The sequence below is a fragment of the Lygodium microphyllum genome, chromosome 4 (assembly GCF_053477565.2).
Source record: "Lygodium microphyllum isolate KBCC chromosome 4, Lygodium_microphyllum_v1.1.10, whole genome shotgun sequence".
Taxonomy (NCBI): domain Eukaryota; kingdom Viridiplantae; phylum Streptophyta; class Polypodiopsida; order Schizaeales; family Lygodiaceae; genus Lygodium; species Lygodium microphyllum.
Genome location: NC_141138.1, coordinates 78,968,254 through 78,991,790, shown reverse-complemented (window position 1 = coordinate 78,991,790; position 23,537 = coordinate 78,968,254). Strand labels below are relative to the sequence as shown.

Genomic DNA, 23,537 nt, shown 5'->3' with positions numbered 1-23,537 from the left:
ATGCAACATACTAGCCCCCAAACTTAGGTGATTCCGCTCTCTTAGACTTGGCTAGAGGCATTATCATGCAATATGGTGCAAATATGCGAGCTTCGCCTTGCCACTCCACCAAATGGAAAAGAGCAACCATCACAAGACACTAACAAATTCAACTAGGACAGAGGCTTAGTTGCAAAACCCCACAAGTCCTCAAATCAGACTTTTGTAGATGTCTCTAACAACCTAGAGGTTGACACAAAAAACGTACAAAACAGATCAAACAAGGCAAACAATCACTAAAAGCTACAAAACAAATAGTGTGCCTTAATGATTTAAGAAACTTCTACCTAGAGAAAAGCACAAGATCCCAATTTAAAATTCCTTGGATTCCGAGCAAACTAATCCTTGGAAACTAGACACTCTTCACTTTGATTGCCATCGAGGCAAAGAATGCTACCTCTTGCCCAAGATATGTCAAGGGCGTGGAAAGCACCTTCCCAAGATTACACCGCTAGAATCATTAATAAGCTAGCCACGACATCTTCCCAAGAACTTAGAACAGGAAACACACATGCTGAATATGGTAAGTTACTGGCATCTTGGCTTAGGGTTACTGTTGCAACACATTATTTCAATTGATAGCCTCGCCCCTAATCCAAATAAAATAATTGCCATGATGAAGAAGCCTATCCGAACATCAACCAAGGCAACTTGCACACCACATACAAGCTCTTTTATGTATGGCATAAGAACACGCTTTGAGTTGTATTTCACACTTGTATACACCAAGTAATCGAGTTGTGCTCACTTTTGTATATAGCAAAGGAATAGTCTTTTTACCATGTACAAGGCAACTTACTAGTTTACCTTAATTGTTGTCACCGGGTGACTTGGGATTTTTTAAGAGACCTTCTGTTGTCTAGAGATTTCTTGGACTTCTCTAGAAACATTTTGTCCCTCAACTTCTCTAGAGACTTTTTATCCTCGACTTTTTTGGTCATGATCAGAGGCAAATTCTAGACTAACCTTGGACTTTCCTCCGAACTTTTTGTCTAGAGACATTGTGAATGTGGATTAGTCCAAGTCTTAGGCAAAGTCTAGATCTAACTTGCAAGGGCTGCCTCGACCCAGAAGTTTTTGGGGACCAACTTGACTAAGGAATATCTCCTACCATCACCTAAGAGTCTCCAAATATTGCATGAAGATCTTTTTGCCCTTCCCTATCAACTATAAACAGAGAGGGGAGACAACCTTTGTAACAAGAATCAATCGTTGAGCTAATGGTGGTTTTTGCTTCATGCTTGGCAACTTATAGTCGGAGTGCATTGGAAATTTCATGGAACCTAGTATTTCATGCTCATACTAAGCACATTGAGGTACATTATCATTATGTCATGTAGAGACTTAAGCACATTGAGGTACATTATCATTATGTCATGTAGAGACTCTCTACAAGAGAGATCAACTTGGCCTATGTGCTAACATAGAACAACCTTGCAGATCCTTTCGCAAAGACTTTGCCTCATGAGAAGTTAAAAGCATTTCACAAAGCTTTAGGCTTACTTCTCTTTGTGGATTGAACAAAATTTACTGGGCTTGGCACTTCCCTATAGATGAGTGCCAACTCTTATTCACTGCATCACTCCTGGGGAAGTTTTGTTACCATATTTCATAGTGATGTGTTTGAAAGAAACTTAGGACCACCCTCTCAAGGGGGCTTCCCCCGTCCTTGTATATATGTCTATTTCCTTAAGGCCATACTTAGTCCTATAAATCTTCTCCATTGGTACTTCTCAATACACTCTTTGTTATGGTCTCTCAATCTATTTCTACTCCAAGTTGTGTAGGTGCATCCTTGTGACCCTAAATCTAAAAGAAGTTAGCCAATAATATGTATTTGGACTTAGGCTAATTCTAAGATAGTTTGACATCCCTTCTAAAGCCTAAGACAAAATCCTAAAGGACATGCCAAATCCAAAAGGATCTACCCAAAGAGACCAAGGTATTAGACCACAGGCGCTACACAGTATTGCTTGAGGGCCTATTAGGATTACAAGGGTAGTGGGCATCTTCGTTTGAGTAGCCCAAGAGGTCCAACCCAAAGAATCCAAGATATTGGACCAAGGGTGCCATGAAAATTTACACAAGGACCCACTATGATCGCGAAAGATTATCTTTTTGTTTCATTCTAAACTACGAAGAGAGTAAGCCCTGAAGTGAAAGCACAGAGTGGAAGCAAGAGCTATGGTGGAAGGAGTAAGAGCAAGAGAGAGAGACAAACATACACAATGTGGGAACTCCAATAGTCACAATGTGTGACCGGCCTTCCTTTTATTCAAATGTTACTAAAAGAATAAAGAATGAAGTGACAATGATGAGCGCCCGCCACTTGCAGGTGTACAAGTGTGCGGGTATGAGAGTACAATCATTGTAACTAATATACATGCAACTAGGCACAAGCGCCTTTATCCCCAACAATCTCACACTTGGTGAATGTGCCCCTAGTGAGGAGAGAACAAGAAAAGAAAAGTGACAATACAAATGCACATAAGTACAACAGAATGAGGAATAGCGTCATCTCATCCAACACCCATCCACTTTCTAAGGAAGGCAAAGCGCTTCACTGAGAGACTTTTAGTAAGCAGATCTGCAGGATTTTGATCAGTTGAGATCCTGACAAGGTCAACTGACTTGTCCTTAACGACCTCTTTGATGAAGTGATAACGCACCTCAAATGTGTTTCGTCTTTGCATGGAAGACCGAATTTTTAGCCAACTGAATAGCACTCATAGAATCCGAATGCAATGTAGGAACCACATCAGTAATGCCAAGGTCAATGTAGGAACCACTAGACGGCCTTACCAAAGAGCCTTCTTGCAAGCCTCAATGGATGCAATATCCTCTACCTCTGTAGTAGAGAGGGCTGTGCATTTTTGCATCCTAGACATCCAAGAAATAGCACCTCCAATAAAAGTGAAAACATAGCCAGAGGTGGACTTCCTACTTTTTGCATGTCCTGCATAATTAGAGTCAGTGTATCCCACAACTCCAATATCTTGGCCACCATAATATATGCACATAGTTCATGTGCCCTTCAGGTACTTCATGATACCCTTGATGGTATCCCAATGCCATTTGTCAAGTGTAGCCATATAGCATGCTACAACTCCCACTGCAAATGCTATGTCAGGACAAGTGGCTCTTATGGCATATATCAAACTGTCCACTACGAATGCATAAGGGAACTTGGTCATCTCGGCCTTCTGCTCATCAAACTGTTGACAATCAGCCTGACTAACCTTGACGTGAGAAGATAAAGGACAACCAATAGGCTTAACATCATGTAAACGAAACCACTCAAGGACCTTCTGAATGTACTCCTGTGAAAAGTAGAGGAGCCCCTTAGAGCGATCACATGTAATACGGTTTCCAAGAATATGTGAAGCCTATCCCATGTCCTTTATCTCAAAGCTCTTCTTGAGCTGACCTTTCAAGGCATCCAGCTTATCATGAACGCTCCCAACAATCAAAATATTATCCACATAAAGGATCAAAATTATAAGGCTGCCACCACGAGCCTTCTTCTGTATAAAGACGGATTCATATCAAAGTTGTGATACCATTCTCTAGGTGCTTGCTTAAGGCCATAAAGACTCTTTCGCAATCTGCATACTAGGTGGTCCCTGCCAAGTTCTGCAAAGCCCTTAGGTTGCTCCATGTAAATCTCATCATGCAAGTCCCCATGAAGAAAAGCCGTCTTAATATCCATCTGAAAAATATCTAAGTCAAGCTAAGCAACCAAAGCCAATACTAAGCGTAGGGTAGTCATCTTCATAACATGAGAAAAGACTTCATCAAAGTCCATACTATGTTCTTGCTTGAAGCCCTTAGCAACCAATCTCGCCTTGTATCCTAGCTTGGGGCATCCAAGGGTAGTTTTTAACTTGTACACCCAATTGCAAGGAAAAGCACGCTTGCCACTAGGCAAAGAAACCAAATCCCACATATGATTTTTCTGTAGTGAGTCATACTCTGACTGCATTGCCCTCTCCTAAGAGTAGCTATCACCTTTGCACATAGTCTCATCATAAGTAAAAGGCTCACCAGTATCTATCACCATAACACAATCCATAAGAGGGCTCAAACTACGCAGACTGTTCGTCTACCTCAAGCAAACTGTCGGGCCTATACATCATGCGAAGCATCAAGGACTTAGGCCATGGGGACATTAGCTGCTGCTGCTACAGGCCGTCTAGCTGGCTGTACAGTAACAGGAGGCTCCTCCTGAAATATCACCCTACGTACTTCAATGACAGACTCAAGCTACTTATGCATTTTCTCCTCATGGAAAACAATATCATGGCTGCCTATAACCTTCTAAGCCTGCGGATCCCATAGGCGATAGCCCATCTCACCTACATCCCTATAACCAAGAAAAATGCATTTCCTACAACTTAGGATAGAACTTATTGCGCTTGTCCTTGTATACATGGCAAAAAGCCTCACAACCAAAGACATGCAAATGAGCATATGAGGTAGGTTTTCCAAACCATACCTCCTCTACAACCTAATAGTCAAGAGTAGTACATGGGGACTGATTTATCAAGTGGATATCAATAGTAATTACCTCAGCCCAAAAAAGTTGTAGTACGGGGCGGTCAAATGACGCTTAATACACCTCTCGTCACAAAACTGCTCAAAGGCTTTAGAGACATACTCACCCCCATTATCTAATATTAGGCATTTCAGCTTATACCCAGACTGCTTCTCAACCAAAGTAAGCCAATGCTAAAATGTAGCCAAGACTTCTGATTTTTGCTTTATGGAAAATACCCAGACCTTATGCATATAGTCATCAATAAAAGTAACGAAACACTTCGCGCCACACCTGACAACTTGCAGAGCATGGGACCACACACATCGGAATGAACGAGAGCCAATGGCTCACCCATGCCTGTCATATCAGACTTTTTATGCATATTACGTGTCTGCCTGTCATATAAACAATGATCACAAGACTCAAAGCACTTATTATCAAGGGATAGAAGATACTACAAATGAGTAAGCATTTTCATTCCCTTCAAGGACATGTGCCCAATGCGAGGATGCCAAAGAGATACATATGGAATTGCATCCACTGCCAAAATATAGTCAACTGACCCAGATACAAGCAAGGGGTAGAGAGTATTGGACTTAGCACCATGTGCAATGACAAGATTTACACGGGTAATCTTCCATGAGGAATCACCAAAAGAAACTACATAATTTGCATTATCCAAAGTGCCACAACAAAGACAAGACTCTTTGTGAGGGCTGGTACATGACGTACATCATGAAGAGTAAACATACAACTTGAACCAAATTGCAGCTGGGCATCACCAATACCAACTATCTCCAATGTCAGGTCATTATCTAAACGGACAGATCCAGTCAAACTACGATAGGAGTGAAACCATTCTCTATAAGGGGTCACATGAAAGGAAGCCCCTAAATCTATCAACCGACACTGCATTTACCCTGACAAAGCATCAATGAGCTATGAAGTATTAAGAGAAGAGGTTGCAAGTATGAAGCCATCATCAGAATTAGTCTACACAACATTAATCTCTTCAATCTTAACACTCGACTTGCTAGAGAAAATATTGTGATCATCATTTTTGTCCTATACTTTACCTTGCCCTTTTCTTTGTGCTTGTCCTCATGCATCTTATGGCACTGTGGCCAAATATGCCTTGCTTTCCCACAAGTAATGACAAGTCGATAAGGACTTACAACCACTGAGCTTACTGTGAGACTATCCATGTGACGGAGAGCGAGACAACTAAGAGTCTCTACCACAGCGATCATTACTACCCCTACCATTATTGCCTCTAACTGTCAAAGCATAAGAGGTGCGGGAAGTATCAATACTCTTTTTGTTAATCCCTTTTAGTCAAGAGTGCACCCTCTACATCTTGCAACTCTAACCCATCAATAGACATGTTGGCACACATGCAGTACGAAAGGTATCCCATGATTCAAGCAGTGTAACTAAGAGAAACAAGGGAAGCAAAGTACCCTTGAATTCAATCCCTTGCGAAGACAAATGACTGATAATGGAATGAAACTCATTTAAGTAAGCTGACATAGAAGTATCCTCCATGCAAAGGTCTATGAGTTGCTTCAGCCAATAATACATTGAGAAGCGGGGCTCTGTTTGTCATAGATATTGCGAATCTTTTCCCGTAATTCCCATGTGGACTGCCCATCAAAAACAACATTATAGAACACCTGCTTAGAGAGAAATAATATGATGGTGGATTTACATAGCTCATCTAATTCAGCCTAATCATCTGCATCAATAAGTTCGGGCTTGACATCCTTATGTTTCAAAGGCCTAACTTGCATTTTCTACACTAAAACTTGTCAGATTTGGACCTTCCAGTAGCTGTAGTTGGTATCATCCAACTTGTCAATATTAAAGATAGCACTATCACTAGCGTCACCACCCATAATGAAGGTAAACAAATGCAAAAACTGTCAAAACAGGCCGCTGTAATTACTGCAAACAGCCCTAAAACCAATTCTAGGTCAAGCTGAAAACAAGGGGTACTAACCAAATAATGAACTGTCCACAAACTCAATGCAATGAACTGTCAAGTGAGGGTGAGTGCTTGCATAAACAAATGCAAAAACTGTCAAAACAGGCTGCTGTAATTACTGCAAACAGCCCTAAAACCAATTCTAGGTCAAGCTGAAAACAAGGGGTACTAACCAAATAATAAACTGTCCACAAACTCAATGCAATGAACTGTCAAGTGAGGGTGAGTGCTTGCATAAACTGTGCAGTAAACTACAATTACAGCATGCTGAAAATAAAGTACATCGGTAAGAAATCAATGCGAAAGATGGGCAATCACTAATGTAAAACAAACTGCAACTACCATGGAATAGCTCCAACTAGCACTAAGTGAATATGCAACTGACACCGAGAACTGTCAAAGAATCAATGTGTCGGACTGAGATATATCCCATAGGCATAACCATCATGCATAGAGTCATGGGTAACAAAAGAGACCAACTACAAGTACAATGGACTGAGCAATGTGACAGAAGCTCAATACATAACCAACAAAGATGCATACATCACTGACAACATCATGACAGAGATAGGTGCCAAGCCAAGAGAAATGTCAAATCAGCCCACTAAGCATCAATTGCGTACACAAAGCTTGACAAGAGTATGTACATGTCACTAAGTCCCACCGTCTCACTCTAAGACCCTCAAGCTCAACTATGTAACCAAAGCTCAATGTAATATCCAAAATGTCAAGAAGTGGCTCCCACTAAAACAAAAGTTGAATGCCAGACGAGCAAACAGCAAAACATCATGTGGAAGGCATCCATACATCCAAGATCCAAGTAGCATATATCTGGGAGCATCCGACCCAAGTATCTTGCAAAGCTCTTACTAGAACATCAAATAGCCATACATAACAGTGAATGAGACTCAACTCAAAAGCAATCCGGGAGCATAACCAAGCATAGCAGCCAAAAACGTCAAAACGTTTAGAAACGAAACATTAGAAACGTGTTTCGTAAGTTTCTTTCAAGAGGGGGTAAAATAAGAAACACGGGTTTTTTTATATAGGGATTTTTAATAGTTTTGACTAGGGAAAGAGATTCTAAACCTCTATGGAACTCTCTCTTAAACAAAGAATGGCCAATTGAGCTTTAGTGATAATAGAGTCAATTGAGAATAATACGTTTTTTTTTTTTTTGGCAATTAAAATGTGGCTGATTATATTACTCGAAAAAACTGATTACAACAGAGTGCACATCCTCAACAAACTAGTTGGAGTTGTTGAAAGTCACAAGTTCATCATGTATACAAGCCTCTCAAGGTGGTCTGGGGGGGATGAGGGCAAGAAGCCATGGAGGAGGGGTGTATCGCAATCTGGGGCAGCCTGCCTACATCACGAAAAACAGGTCCTGGCCGCCCCAAGTGCTCATGAAATGACCTCGGAGCTCCTGACGACCCCTGGATTCGCTCTGCACCTGATCCCATCAGCCGTGGAGGGAGTGGATGATGGAGGTCCAAAGTTCTGCTAAAGTTGCCTGTACTGAAAGTCTCTCTCCGCCAAAAGCCTCCTAACACCGCATCTTCCAAATATGCCAACCAATGAGACTCCCTATGATCTCCCATACCTCAAAGCAGTCTGCTATGAGCTCCAATACCTAGCGGATGGGTAGAGCCTCCAAACCAACCACTGCGCATGACCCTGCCTCGATAATGAATATCGTGTCCTACATCCTGGCCTCATACAGAATGTGGCGGCCCTAGCTGACTGCTTGCCAACAAAAAGCTCCCCACGAGATACATCCAAAGCTGGGTGCTATACGGCGAAGGATGCGGCATGCACCTCTCCACATGAGCTGCGCCACCTCACACGACCAAAGGCAATGCTTTGGTGTTTCCAGAGACTGTTGTATGCAGCACATACAACCTCCCTCCGTCTGCATCTGGACAAGCCAACTTCCCACCGCCAAGTCTCCATGTGCCACCAGCCATAAGAAATACGATACCCTCCTCGACCTCCAACTATCCCATAGGCGGCGCCAAAACGTCCATCTGAAAGGCTCTGTGATGCCATGCTCCGCCCAGTGCCTGCTACGTGGTGGCGCCCAATCCATATCCTCCTGCATCAGTACGTGTCTGCCAATCCTCGTAGTATACTCTAGGAACCTCGGTGGCTTCTTAGCGACCGCTATGGCCAGCCATAGCCACTCTCTTGGGTTCCACTCCAACTCATCAAGCGGCTTGCCCTCCTAGATCCAGAGACGCCACTCCCTAAGTTCCTACCAAAAGACAAAAGGGTCCAACCGCCATGTCTTCCCCTAAAGGCCAATCACCCGGATTCTCCTCCATGAGAGGACACCTAACCCCTCATCCTGCTGCCCTCTGTCAAGGGCCAGACGCCCTCTCTCCTGTACAGTGAAGAAGGTCCCAGGTTGAGCACCGCCCACTCTACCTACCACCTGTAGGGGGATGCTTGCTAATGAGAACCTAGCAGCCCGTACCTCCCCGGGCTCTATCGGCTCTCGTCTTGGGGGAGCAAGCCACTCCTAAGCTATTGCTACGTCTATCTCTCTTCTCCTCAGCTCCACTCCTCTCTGGCAGCCTTCCACTAGATGTGGAGCCGTCCACCAAGCTATTGTTGTGTCTATCTCTCTTCTCCTCAGCTCCACTCCTCCCAGCCAGCCCACTAGATGTGGGGGCGTCCACCAAGCTGTGTTCCTTCCGGATCTTTGACCTAGGGGTTTCAGATTACCGGCTGGCGATCTATCTCCTCCTGGCAACCTGGGGGGGCTCTGGATTAGGGCCTTGCGGAGGCCCCGCCACAAGCGGATCAAGCTAGGCAGGAAAGGTGATCTAGGCGGGGTGATCTAAGCTGACGTGAAGATCCATCTCAAGGATGGCCTCCACTCACCACCAAGCCTCAGTCTACAGTCCTGAAGACCCCCTGCAATAGGACCTTCCATGTCTGCCCTCCTGGTGTGAGGCCGCGGACAACTAGCTTTCCCAAGAGGGCCATACTCTGATACTCTGGATCTATGATCCCCAGGCCTCCCTCTAACCGATGCCGTATGATGGTCACCCACACCACCTTGGCCCTAGAATCCCTGGAACCGTCTGACCTGGACCAAAGGAAATTCCGCACTAGGCAGCGAAGCTGCACTACACAAGATGAGGAGAAGCACCAACACGAGGCGATGTACCAGGCCATCACTAGGAGGACCTAGTTAACCACCAAGGCTCAGCCTGCTAGTGAGAGGCGAGCCATACTCCAGTAGGTCAGCTTCCTCCAAATAGAATCAAAAACTGGGAGAAACTACTAGGCGGGAGTGATGTCGAGTCCCACCTGGAACCCTAGGTAACGAACAGTCTCCCCTCTACTCACCCATCTAAATCCCAGGTGGACGCCCCACTCCGTGCTAGAGTCCGGGTCTATGAAGAAACCAACTAGCTGTCGCTGGTTCATTTTTGCTCCTGCTGCAGAACAAAACACCTCAAGAGCCAGCCTCACTCTATCCAGCATCAACTCATCGTCCTCTATATAGAGTGTTGTATCATCTACATACTTTGAGTCTAACAACTCAGTCTCCTCTCTCACGGGAAGTCGGAGGCCGCGTAATCCGCTCACACGTGACCTAAGGAAATGAGACATCGCCTTTGCAAAGAGTAGAAACAGGTACCGGGCTAGGGGGCAGCCCTGCCGGACCGATCTCTCCAGTTGAAACTCCACCCCTCGCCTACCACCTATGAGAACCCTGCTAGTGGCCGATCTGTAAAGTGCGAAGACCCCGTAAATCCAAGCCTAGAGGAAACCCAACCTCACCATGGTGCCCTCCAGGAAATCCCAATCCACCCTATCATAAGCTTTCTCGAAATCCAAGAGTAGTACGGCCAGTCTCTGCCCACTGTGCTGCGCCCACTCTGTCGCCTCAAAGAAGGTGAATACATTGTCTAGGATACTTCTATCCTGGACAAAGCCTGTCTGTGTGTCATGGATGATATCTGGAAGCATGGGGCGTAGTCACCTACCAATCATCTTTGCCAGTGTCTTATAGGCCACTGACAATAAGGTGATCGGTCTCCACTGGGAAAGCTCCAACCAGTCTCTCCCTTTGGGAAGAAGACTGATAAGGCCTGTCGACAGACTCCCTAGCATCTGTCCTGAAGTGAAATTCTCCTAGAAGGCCATCAGTAGGAAAGCCTGTGTATGGAAAGCCTCCTCTAGTTCCTTCTCTGTGAAGGGGGCTAGAAGGGAATGTCCCATCTCCTCTGTGACGAGGGACAGGATGTGATCCCAGACATGCTGCCTACATCGCTAACCTCTAGCTAAAGCAGTCTCCTGCTGGAAAAGGCGCCTGTAGTAGTCGGTGGCAATCTCCATCACCTCATCTGAGCTAGATCGAGTTCTCCCATACTGATCTCGAAGGCTCCGTATCTTCTCTCCTGAGGTACAAGGCTAATGCGCCCAAAAAGCTGCGGAGGTACGGAAAGAGAACTCCGAGTGCCTATCCTCTAAGCCAGCAATGGCTGCTCGCGCGCGCGCCTCCTGTGTGTGGAGGGTAGGGTCCCTGGTGCCTCATGTAATAGTCTTTACGTGGCTGCGAGGTCCCGCCGCAATGCTCTCTCCTCCTCCCAGCTCTGCTGCCTGGCCTCTATGGCTACCTCTTGGCAAATACTGCTCGACTCGGCTAGGACCTCTGCAACCTCCCCTGCAATCCGGTCCCTCGTGCCCCACTCCATGTTCCAAATCTGCTATATCTGTCTTGTCACCTCCTCCCTCCTATAGATCAAGTCAGGGATCCGTGAGGATCGTGTATCTAGGGCAGATGCTACGGGATCAAGTGTCTGGGGGATGAAGTGTCAGGAGAACCGGGCAATGGTTGGACAACGTAGTACCCGCCAACTGCCCAATCTGGCCTCCACGAGAGCCACCCCACTCTCCCACATAAAACCTGTCCAACCACTCCAACAGGACTCCACCTAGCCGCCTGTATCCCCAAGAGAAATCCAAGAACCTCTCCCTCCTGTGGAAGGCAAGGTCTCTCCAGGTATCACGTGCTCCTACTACCACTAGAAAGACCTCCCATGACTCTTGCTCCTCCCCAACCATGCCCTCATAGTTTCTGCTTCTACCCTGTTGGTCCTCCAAAGCCTCTAGGTTGTTGAAGTCTCCTCCAACGATCCAGGAGTCCACCTCTGGGAGTCCATCCGCGATCTCTACCCAGAACTTACTGCGTGCCCTAATCTCCGTAGAGGCATAGACATTGAGGACTCCAAGGCACGAGTCCCCAATATCCAGTCTGATCCATAAAACCCTCCCTGCCATTATCATCGCATGGTCTCGTATACAGGCAGTGAGACTCGAGCCGATAGAGGTGCATACGCCTCCACTCCTATCGTGGGCACCTATGGCGTGCTCCCAGTAAGTGCGCAAGCTGCCCGAGAGTACCTTTCCAACCCATTGGGCCTGGGTGGGCGTGAGCCTGTGCTCCTATAGAAGTAGGATGTCGATCTGTCCGCCGGCAAGGGCAGGCTGCAGCTCCTGCCAAACAATCAACTTTCGAGAACCACGTACCCCGCTATAGTGGAGACTGTTCACATTCCAAGATGCAAGGTGTAAGCTCATGGGAAAACCTATGACTGACCGAACAGGCATCTATTCGGTGTGGAAGCTGCTGAAGAGGAGGACAAACTATGGGGCATGCAAGTGCACTTTGCCGAGGTCTGGATGGTGAACTCCAATCCCTAATGGTGGCCCTCAGCAGGACCATAGGGGTGATAGATGCTCCAGGTGGTACTATCAATGCATCTATCAACCATGCTGAGAATCGTGACTCTGTACATTGGTAGAAACGGGCCACTTATGCCAAGGGCCACTCGATCACATCCCGCGGAGCTCTCCACTTTGGAGGGGCTCGAAAGATGATGCTCAAGTGTGGGACCTCGGCACCAACCCAGCAGTTATGTCCATCATGCAACCAGGCCACTGCTATGCAAACAATGCTAGTCCTTTATCTCCCATCCACTCGGAGATGTGATACTCCACCTAACTCTTCAACTCCTCTATCTGTGTGGTTGTCCAATCCCTTGAGTGAGAGGACTGAAAGAAAAAAGCGTAGTTTGGTCCATCCAGTGGTGCCAATAGATGGACCTTGCCCCTCCTTGACTTACAAACCACAAAGATCCCCACCTCTAGAGATAGTGGGAACTCTCCGCGCTCTGCAACTCTCAAGTAGGACCATGGGCCACTGCGGAAAAACTCCTGTGGCAAGGTGGATGTAGGCGTGTGCAGGGGGGGGGGGGGGGGGGGGGGGGGGGGGGGGGGAGGCGTCGCTCGCCCTCCTGCTCCCTATTGTCGAGACTGTGTCTACGGAGCTTGTTGCGGGCCCTCCCTGCCGTCTCCCTCTCTGTCGTCTCTGGACCTGTGTGAAGCCGTCAGCGTCTACCTGTGGGCCTGTCAACGGAGCCGCCTTGGCTCCGAAGTGCGTACAGTCTGCTGCCTGATGCCCAAAGTAATGGCAGCGCAGGCACTGCCCTAGTTGCCCAATCACTGTAACCTGCTGCCTAAAGAAGTGACCTCCTGCCTCTATCTCCAGGAACTTGGGTATACTCTTTGTGTGTCTTTCACGGCCATTTGTACCTTGGGGACTCCTGCAGTTGTCACAGCATCCGCGAAGGAGGCAAGAAGAATTGTGCCGAAGAGCCGACCAAAGTCCTCCACTAACTAGCGGTACTCTACTGCTAGTCCGGGGAAAAGTAAAGTGACTAGGTGTCTGAGAAATCTGTTGTGAAGCTCAAATGACTCCACTGTGAAACCGTTGTACGAGGAAACCATGTGAATGACCCCCTTCGTGGAGGCATAGGGCGAGCTCTCCACTAACTCACAAGTTGCATCTGCAGAGGTGAGACCAACCATGAAGATCCCATGGCCCATGAGGACTACCTCCACTATCTACGCTGTGCCAATGCGCAGTATGGAGTGGAGCCAATCCTGAAGTTGGGCCCTGGCTGGAGAGTGTCCTATTACCTAACCGAAAATCATTGTTTCTTTAAGCTCGAGCTCTGTGGCGCGGACGGCCAAGAGCTGTTCCTCAGAGAGGACAACGCGTAAGGTGTTTGACTGGGGGGCACTCGCAGAATGCACCAGCGTATGACCAGAGGTTTCCATTGCGCTTCCCTACTGAGAACCTACCAAACACACTGTTGTACTGCCGGAGGGGAGAGTGTTGCTGCAAATGGAGGGAGCAACCGGGGGGAGGGGATTCTGTTTTCTGATGCCGATAGAGGCATCGGGCGCCAAGGATGATGGTGTCGGAGGCCTATAGGCATGTGGCCGCAGGGTAGAGAAGACGAGAGAACACGGGTGAGGTGTGATGGTACCAGACAGCGGGGAGGTACCAGGCGGGAGCCACAGGGGGGAGGGGCGCACAAAGGGGGGGCAGCGTGATGGCGAGGAGAGAGGGGCATAATGTGATGGCAAGGAGGGGGAGGCGCAACTTGATGACGAGAAGGGAGGGGGGGCGCAGGCGAGAGGAACGGGGGAGGTGCGATGGCCAGTCAGCGAGGGCGCAATTCGACGGGGGTACAGGGGCGAGGGCAACGACGCGTTGGTAGAGCATATGCATATTGTCCTTAGTTGAGAATAATACGTTACCTATCCATGATCCATTATTGACTTGTCACTTATATCAAAGTTAGTCTTTGGACAAGCTATACTATGGTTTAGAACTCCCCATTATGATTCATACATATCATACAAAGAAAATTGAAATTAACATGTAAATAGCCTATCTAATCAGTCTCTCGTTCAAAATCTTGAGCCCTCACAAGTCATTACACATCGCCCAATAGTTTTTGTCAAAAAAACCTTGTTTTGGATTCGAACTCACCAAAAAAAAAAAACCGCCCACATTTTTTACTCTCAGAAATGTTTCGTACTTTAAGAAACGTTTCATAAGTTTCAAATTCAAAGAAACACGTTTCTTAGCTGCTATGTAACCAAGCATGTAACATGAACCATAAGCATTGGTACATCACCCGGAATAATCGGTAAGCACCCGGGAGCAATAGGCATATGGTTTCACTGATAAAAAGCATTCGCATTCAGCCCTGCTTTTATTACAGCAGTAAAAAACCTTTGTAAAACTGAGCAAAAGAGTGCTCAAACCAGTCCCACATCATTCCAATACATTGGCATAACATGCCCAAAGGATCTAGCATCAAATAGACATCTCGAGAAGCATAAGTGACCTCTAGACAATGAATGAAGTGTTGTTCTGAACTGTATGACAGCAAACTGTCACAAACTGTGAATCAATGGCTGATCCCAAGAGCTCCAACGGATGCCCAAACTCATGCCAAATATGTCGAGGAAGATTCCAAAGATTGCCAAGAGCCGGGAGGAGTGCTAGGAGCTAGAGGATGGGGCAGACTAATCGGGAATGAGGGGGCAGCAAACAAGTACAAATCACGCTGATGTTGTTGCTCCTGCTGTTGGTACTGAGGCTTTGGAAGCACTCTAAGGTGCTCAAACAAGCTAAGTGATGCCCTGGAACAAGTTGCAAAGGGAGGGAAGAAGCCGGGTAGAAGATAGAGCACAATGCATACCTCAGGGTGAAGAATCCATGGCTGCCATTGAAACTGTGAGCTGAAGCTTTTCTCCACAAGCTGAAGCAATGCTGGGTCGGACTCCAGCTCTCAGGGAAGATGGCTCTAATACCAATTGAAGGGAGTGAGCCCAAGTGAAAGCACAAAGTGGAAGCAAGAGCTATGGTGGAAGGAGCAAGAGCAAGAGGGAGAGACACACACAATGTAGGAACTCCAACAGTCACAATGTGTGACCGGCCTTCTCTTTATTCAAATGTCACTGAAAGAATAATTAACAAAGTGACAGTGATGGATGCCTGCCACTTGCAGTGTACATGTGTGCGGATATGTGGATACTGTCAATGTAACTAATACAAGGGCAGCTAGGCACGGGTGTCTTTACCCCCAACAAACTAGGTGCGATATAACGAATGCTTAAGAAGCGCATGTTTGTCCAACAACCAATGTCTCTCATGGGAGCAGGCTGAGGAATATTGAAGGAGAGAATCCTCCTCTTAAAAAGATCTCAAATGAAACAGACCACCAAAACTAGATACCATCTCGATGAAGAAAAGCTTGGTAGCTACATGAAAAAATGTGTGTATTATATGCAGTAGTTCCAGAGCAGAGGCCTGCAATCAGAAGGGTCTAGGCAGCAAAATGATAGGTGCAAAAGGTTGTTCTGATGAGTCCTAATGCTGGCAACGCAGCCAACAGGGTAAAAATCCTCTAGGATTGAAATGCAAGGCTGGGATCTCCAAACAGCGGGTAACTTTTCACTCCACAATCAACCACTCCTGCATATCGATGGGTATCCTCTACTATTAGGCGGTATGAGATACGACAACACGTAAATATATTCCATCTTGCAGGTAGGCTGCTGGATGTGGTGGGGCTAAACAAACAAAAGAACTCAGGGGATGAGGAAAATGGGAAAGCAAGACTGACCACACCCTGCTGGCCAACTCCCACAACCTGTCAAGATTCTCAGTTGGCATCTGTACATAAATCTTCTGTATCTAGCATATTAATTATGTTTAACAGATACCACTCATATTCCATATAATGCAGATGTGTAAAAACAGCCCTTTACCTCATCCGTATTGTACATTGCTAGTCCAACTCCACCAGCCCCTTCAAACTCAAAGACTTCTTGCTCATCAGCCTCCCCTCTTTCAGGTACTGTCCAAATCGTACACAACAATGCAACTGCATTAGCATATTTTTATTTGCACCTAAGCTGTCCATAACCTCTTAGCATAACAACCAAGTAGAAAAGTAGCTAGCATAGCCTTCTAGACATACTACCAACTTAATGCTGTCTCCTTCAACTTGCAAATTGTATGCACCTAGTAAGGATATCAAGTTCTCAAGTATTGACTTATCGTAGCAACACATCATGACCAAAAGGATAAACGTGTGAGCACTGTACAGCTGCTCTTCAGTAACCATCATCAACAACTATTACTAATATCTCACTTTGTTGGCTACGCCACTGCCTCTGTTAATTTAGAACTAAGGATTGGAAAAGAGAAGATATGTCAATGTTGAATGGGTTTTGTAATGCAAGGTTTGGAGCTTGTGTGCTCCATAATATTACTTTGATTAATGTAACCCACAAGGGAGTCTACACTAGTTGGTTGTGACTAGTTTGGTGTCAAAACTAGTCTAGTATCTGTGACAATTCTGTACTCATAAGGAAGGTACATACATTCAGCAGGAATTCAACAAAACATTATATCAAAAGGTGATAGTTTTGTGAAGACTCCATTTTTTACTTAACTTCTGCAGTCATAATAGTTTGATCTATTAACAACAGTGGACTCAAGTGTTTTATCCATGAATATTTCTCCCAAAAGAAATAATTTCTGCAAAATCCCCAACAGTTTGGTTTTCAAAAACATAATCCTGGCAGGTTGCTAATGCAGAGCCCTTAGTGCACTGACAACCCGCTGGAAGCAGATGTGAAGGGAAGAATCATGAGATGGAAAACGAGCTCACCACCATCGCAACGCTCGGTGCTACCCCCCGCTCCGTCTGATCGCACCCGCCCCCCGCCCCCCCCGTCTGGTCCATGCCCTTCACCTCCGCCTGCTCGCGCCCGCCCCCCAGTGGGGTTCACATCCCTCGCCCCCGCCAGATTCGCGCCCCCGCCAGTTCGCGTCCCGCCAGTTCGTGCCCCCAGATTGTGGCCCGCAGTTTTTTTCTTTCACGGGCATCTATCCCCGCCTCTAGCCGCCCACGTGACTGGCCAGCTCGCAATCCTGGCACCTCCCCCACCTGTCCAACCAGGCGTGACTGCCCCCTGCCCAGACGTCTCACTGCCCCCCCAGGCTACCTTCTGCTCCAGTTCTCCCCCCTCTAGTGCGCTCTCCCCATCCCCAACCCCGGACCTAGCCGTGGTGGATCAAAAACAGCAGGTTCTCTCCCCCCGCCCCCCCCCCCCGCCATTGATCCCCCCCACCCTCCAATTGCTCCCTCTGTCTGCAGCAGCCCCCCCCCCCCCCCCAAGGTAGCACCACGACATGATTGGTAGTCCTCTCAGAAGGGACGCGCAATGGAAACCTTTGGTTAGACACGCCGGCGCACTCTGCGAGTGCCCCCTAGTCAAACACCTTGCGTGTAGTCCTCTCTGAGGAGCAACTCTTAGCCGTTCGAGCTAAGGAGCTGGAGCTAATGGAAACAACGATTTATGGTCAAGTAGTAGGACATACCCCAGCCAGGGCCTAGCTTCGGGACTAGCTTTACTCCACGTTGCGCAACGGCACAGCGCAGATCGTGAAGGCAGCCCTATTGGGCCAAGGGATCTTCATGGTCCGGCTCAGCTTGGCGGACGCAGCTCGCGAGTTACTCGCCAATGCACCATATGCGTCCATGAAAGGGGTCATATACAGGGTCCCTTGGTACAGTGGCTTTACTATGGAGGCATTTGCACTCCACAACAGGTTTCTTCGGCACCCGGTCACCCTTCTTTTCCCTGCCCTGGCGATTGAGTATCGCCAGTTGGTGGAAGACTTTGGATGGCTCTTCGGCACTGTCCTTCCCGCGTCTTTCGCGGATGTAGTGACAGCAGCAGGAGTCCCAAAGGTACGGGTGGCACTAAAAGAGATCAAGAATATCCCTCAATTCCTAGAGATTGAGGCAGGTGGGCATTCCTTTAGAAAACAGATTATTGTGTGACTGAGCAACCAAGGCAGTGCCTGTGCTGCCACGATTTTGGGCACCACGCAGCAGTTTGTACGTGTTTTGGAGACAAGGCGGCTCCGCCGACATGCCCGCAGGTGGACACCCATGGCTTTACTCGGGTCTAGAGATGACAGAGAGGGAGAGGGCAGGGGGGGCGCAGCCAGCTCATCAAACCCAGCCTTGTCAGCAAGGTGCAGGCGAGTGTGCGACGCCCCCTCCGCAGAGCACTCCACAGTCCCCCCCTGTCCGTCCCACCCGACAGGACCGCAGCCTCCCACATCCTCCACCCGCACCACAGACCACCCCGCCTGAGTCCCCACATTCCCCTCATCCAAAACCCCCCCCCCCCCCCACTGACCTTGGCCCACAACCCCCCCTCTCCAGGGCCACCAACCCCTCCCCCCCAACACCCGCCATGCATTTCCGTCCATCCCTCGATCCTCTTTCCCCCCACCCCCACCCCCTACCGAGCACCCCCCTCCTGATCCGCACCCGGCTCAGGGGACCCCCCAGACCCTCCCCCCCTCCTCCCACAGGGGGTGATGAGCCACACACACCTACCTCCTCCGTGCACCAGCAGTCTTCCCCCTCCCACACAACCACCAGCTCATCCGCCCCTGCTATTCGCCGTACTTTCCCGAGACAGGCACAATTGTTGCCACAGGAGTTCTTCCGCAGTGGCCCATGGTCCTACTTAAGAGTAGCGGAGCGCGGAGAGTTCCCACTACCTCTAGAGGTGGGGATGTTCATGGTTCGTAAGTCCACCTACAAGCACCACCGGATGGACCAAACTACGCCTTTTTTCTTCAGGCCTCTCACTCGGGGGAATGGACGACAACATAGATTGAGGAGGTGTTGAAGAGTCAGGTGGCGGATCACATCTCCCAATGGATGGGAGATGAAGGATTAGCATTGTTTGCACAACAATGGCCTGGTTGCATGATGGACATTAACTAGTGGGCTGGTGCCAAGGTCCCACACTTGAGCATCATTTTTTGAGCCCTCCCACAGTGAGAGCTCCGAGGGACGTGATCGAGTGGCCCCTACCACAGGCGGTCCGTTTCTACCAGTGTACAGAGTCGCACTTCTCAACATGGCTAATAGATGCACTAATAGTGCCACCTCGTGCATCTATCACCCCTATGGTTCGGCCAAGGGCCACCATGGGGGACTGGAGCTCACCGTCCAGACCGATAGCAAAGCGCACTTGCATGCCCCACAGTCAATCCTCCTCATCAACAGCATCCACACCGAACAGATGCCTGTTCGGTCAAAATCACAGGTTTCCCCATGAGCTTACACCTTGCATCTTGGAATGTGAATAGTCTCCACTACAATGGGGCACGTGGTTCCAAGAAGTTGATTGTTCGGCAGAAGCTGTAGCTTGCCCTTGCTGGACGGATTGACATCTTGCTTCTGCAGGAGCACAAGCTCACCCCCACCCAGGCCCAGGGGGTTGGGAAGATACTTCCGGGCAGCTCGCAAACGTACTAGGAACACGCCATAGGTGCCCACGGCAGAAGTGGAGACGTATGCACCTCTATTGGCCCGAGTCTCACCGCCTGTGTACGAGATCACGGGACGATAGTGCCAGGAAGGGTTCTATGGATCAAACTAGATATTGGGGACTCGTGCATTGGAGTTCTCAATGTCTATGCCCCTATGGAGGTTAGGGCACACAGCAGGTTCTGGGTGGAGATCGCACATGGACTCCCAAAGGCGGACTCCTGGATTGTTGGAGGAGATTTCAACAACCTGGAGGCTTTGGAGGACCAACAGGGTAGAGGCAGAAATTACCAGGGCATGGCTGGGGAAGAGCAGGAGGCATGGGAGGTCTTTTTGCTTGCAGTTGGAGCACGTGATGCGTGGAGAGATCCTACCTTCCACAGGAGGGAGAGGTCGTTGGACTTCTCTTGGGGATACAGGCGGCTAGGTGGAGTCTTGCTAGAGCGGCTAGATAGGTTTTATGTGGGAGAGTGGGGTGGCTCTTGTGGAGGCGAGATTGAGCAGTTGGCAGGCACCATGTTGTCCGATCATTGCCCGGTTCTCTTGACGCTTGACCCCCCAGCATCCGCCTTAGACACACAATCCTGTCGGATCCCTGACTCGATCTCTAGGAGGGAGAAGGTGAGGAGACAGATAGAGCAGATTTGGACCAGAGAGCGGGACAGGAGGGACCGGATAGCTGAGGAGGTTGCAGAGGTCCTAGCCAAGTCGAGCAGAATCTACCAAGAGGCAGCCATACAAACCAGGCAATAGTGTTGGGAGGAGGAGAGAGCACTCCGGCAGGACCTTGCAGCCACGCAGAGATTATTGCAGGAGGCACCAAGGGATCCCACCCTCCACGTGTAGGAGGTGCGTGCGCGAGCAGCCATTGCTGGCCTAGAAGATAGGCGCTTAGAGTTCTCATTCCGAACCTCAGCAGCCTTCTATGCACGGAAGGGGGACACAATGTGCAGGGGGTTCTTCCAGGTGCACCAGCCCCGCACCGCAAGAGAGCAGATACACAGCCTTCGGGATCAGTATGGGAGGACCCGTTCTAGCCCAGACAAGGAGATGGAGATTGCCACCGACTACTACATGCGCCTTTTCCAACAGGAGACAGTTTCAGCTAGAGAGTAGAGATGTAGACAACAGGTATGGGATCACATCCCGTCCCTCGTCACAGAGGAGATGGGACACTCCCTCCTAGCCCCCTTCATAGAGAAGGAATTCGAGGAGGCTTTCCATACACAAGATGGGCAAAAATGCCCGGGGGAGGATGGGCTCTCTAAGGCCTTCTTCACTACCTACTGGGAAGTGGTGAAGGACCCCCTACTGAGGGCCTTCCAGGAGATTTTCACTTCAAGACAGATGTCTGGTAGTCTCTCGACAGGCCTCATCAGTCTTCTCCCCAAAGCGGGAGACCGGTTGAAGCTCTCCCGGTGGAGGCCGATCACCTTATTGCCAGTGGCCTATAAGGCATTGGCAAAGATGATTGGCAGACGATTACACCCCATGCTTCCAGATATCATCCATGACACAAAGACAGGCTTTGTCCAGGATAGGAGCATCCTTGACAATGTATTTACCTTCTTTGAGGCAACAGAGTGGACTCAGCACAGTGGGCAGAGACTGGCCGTACTACTCTTGGATTTCGAGAAAGCTTATGACAGGGTGGACTAGGATTTCCTAGAGGGCACCATGGTGAGATTGGGATTCCCCTAGGCTTGGATTCGTGGGGTCGCCGCCCTGTACAGATCAGCCACTAGTAGGGTGCTCATAGACGCAAGGCGAGGGGAGAAGTTTCGGCTGGAGAGATCGGTTCGACAGGGCTGCCCCCTGGCCCCATACCTATTTCTACTCTTCGCAGAGGCAATCTCTCACTTCCTCACTTCACATGTGAGTGGATTACGCAGCCTCCGACTTCCAGTGAGAGAGGAGACTGAGTTACTAGACTCAGAATACGCAGATGATATAGCCCTCTACATAGAGGACGATGAGTTGATGCTGGAGAGAGTGAGGCTGGCTCTTGATGTGTTCTGCTCTGCAGCGGGAGCAAAAATCAACTGGCGAAAGTCCGTTGGTTTCCTAACAGACCCAGACTCCAGCACGGAGTGGAAGGTCCACCTGGGATTCAGATGGGTGAGCAAAGGGCACGCCGTCCGGTACCTAGGGTTCCAGGTGGAACTCCACATCACTCCTATCCAGCAGTTTCTTCCTGTCCTGGATTCTATTTGGAGGAAACTGACCTATTGGAGCACGGTTCGTCTCTCACTAGCCGGACGAGCCCTGGTGGTTAACCAAGTCCTCCTAGCGAAGGCCTGGTACATCGCTTCGTGTTGGTGCTTTTCCTCATCGTGCATAGTGCAGCTTCGCCGCCTAGTGCGGAACTTCCTTTTGGTCAGGGGTCTGATGGCTCCAGGGATTCCAGGGCCAAGGTGGAGTGGGTGACCATCATACGACATAGGTCAGAGGGAGAGCTTGGGTTCATCGACCCACAGTATCAGAGTATGGCCCTCTTGGGCAAGGTAGTTGTTTGCGGTCTTACACCAGGAGGGCAGACCTGGAAGGTCCTATTGCAGGAAGGCCTTCAGGGCTGTAGACCGAGGCGGCTTGGCAGAGCGTGGAGGCCGTTCCTGGGACCGATCTTCACGTCTGCCCAAATCACCCCCCCACCCAGATCACCTTTTCTTCGCAGCTTACTCCACGTATGGTAGGGCCTCCGAAAGGCCCTAATCCAAAGGCCCCCAGGCTGGCAAGAGAAAATAGACCATCAGCCGATGATCTGGAATCCCTAGGTCAAAGATCGGGAAGGGGCACAAATAGGTGAACGCCCCCACATCCAGTGGGCTGGGTGGATGGATGGCGGACGAAGAGGTATTGCAACGAGTATCAGGTTGCCAGTGAGGAGTGGAGGTGAGAAGAAGGGAGATAGATACAGCAATACCTCCGGAGTGGCTTGCTCTCCCAATACGTGAGCCGATAGAGCCTGGGGAGGTATGGGCAGCTAGGTTTTCACCAGCAGGCATCCCCCTTCAGGTGGCAAGTAGAGTGGGTGGCGCCCCGCAAGGGACTTTCTTCCTTGATTAGAAGGGGGGACGTCTAGCCCTTGACAAAGGGCAACAGGATGAGGGGATTGCCGCCCTTTCGTGGAGGAGGATTTGGGTGGTGGGCCTTTAGGGGAAGACATGGTGATTGGACCCCTACGTTTTTTGGAAGGAGCTCAAGGAGTGGCGCCTTTGGATCTGGGAGGGTAGACCACTTGATGAGCTGGAGTGGGATCTAGGAGAGTGGCTATGGCCGGCCTCTGCGGTCGCCAAGAAGCCACCCAAGTTCCTAGAGTACACTGCCAAGATAGACAAACATGTACTGATGCAGGAGGAGATGGAATGGGCGCCATCACGTAGCAGACATTGGACGGAGTACAGCATCACGGAGCCCTTCCGACGGACCTTCTGGAGCCGCCTATGGGATAGCTGGAGGCCGAGGAGGGTGTCGTATTTCTTTTGGTTGGTGGCACATGGAGGCTTGGCAATGGGAAGTTGTCTTGCCCAAATGCAAAAGGAGGGAGATTGTAAGCGCTGCACACAGCAGCCGCTGGAAACGCCAAAGCATTGCCTTTGGTCATGTGAGGAGGCGCAGCTCGTGTGGAGAGGAGCATGCCGCATCCTTCGCCGTATAGCACCCAACCTTGGATATATCTCATGGGGAGCCTTTTGTTGGCAGGCAGTCACCTAGGGCCATCACC

At 49.1% G+C, this 23,537-nt stretch overlaps 1 protein-coding gene across 4 annotated transcripts in view; it reads right to left on the bottom strand.

The window, feature by feature from the left end:
- The window catches only part of LOC148037215 (isocitrate dehydrogenase [NADP]-like), a 68,100-nt gene that overhangs the window by 14,273 nt on the left and 30,290 nt on the right, over positions 1 to 23,537 (bottom strand). For all 4 annotated transcript variants that reach the window (XM_087676148.1, XM_087676150.1, XM_087676149.1 and 1 more), the window contains exon 9: positions 16,215 to 16,303. In XM_087676148.1, coding sequence (XP_087532274.1) covers positions 16,215 to 16,303 — 89 coding nt within the window. The remainder of the gene's footprint in view (positions 1 to 16,214; positions 16,304 to 23,537) is intronic.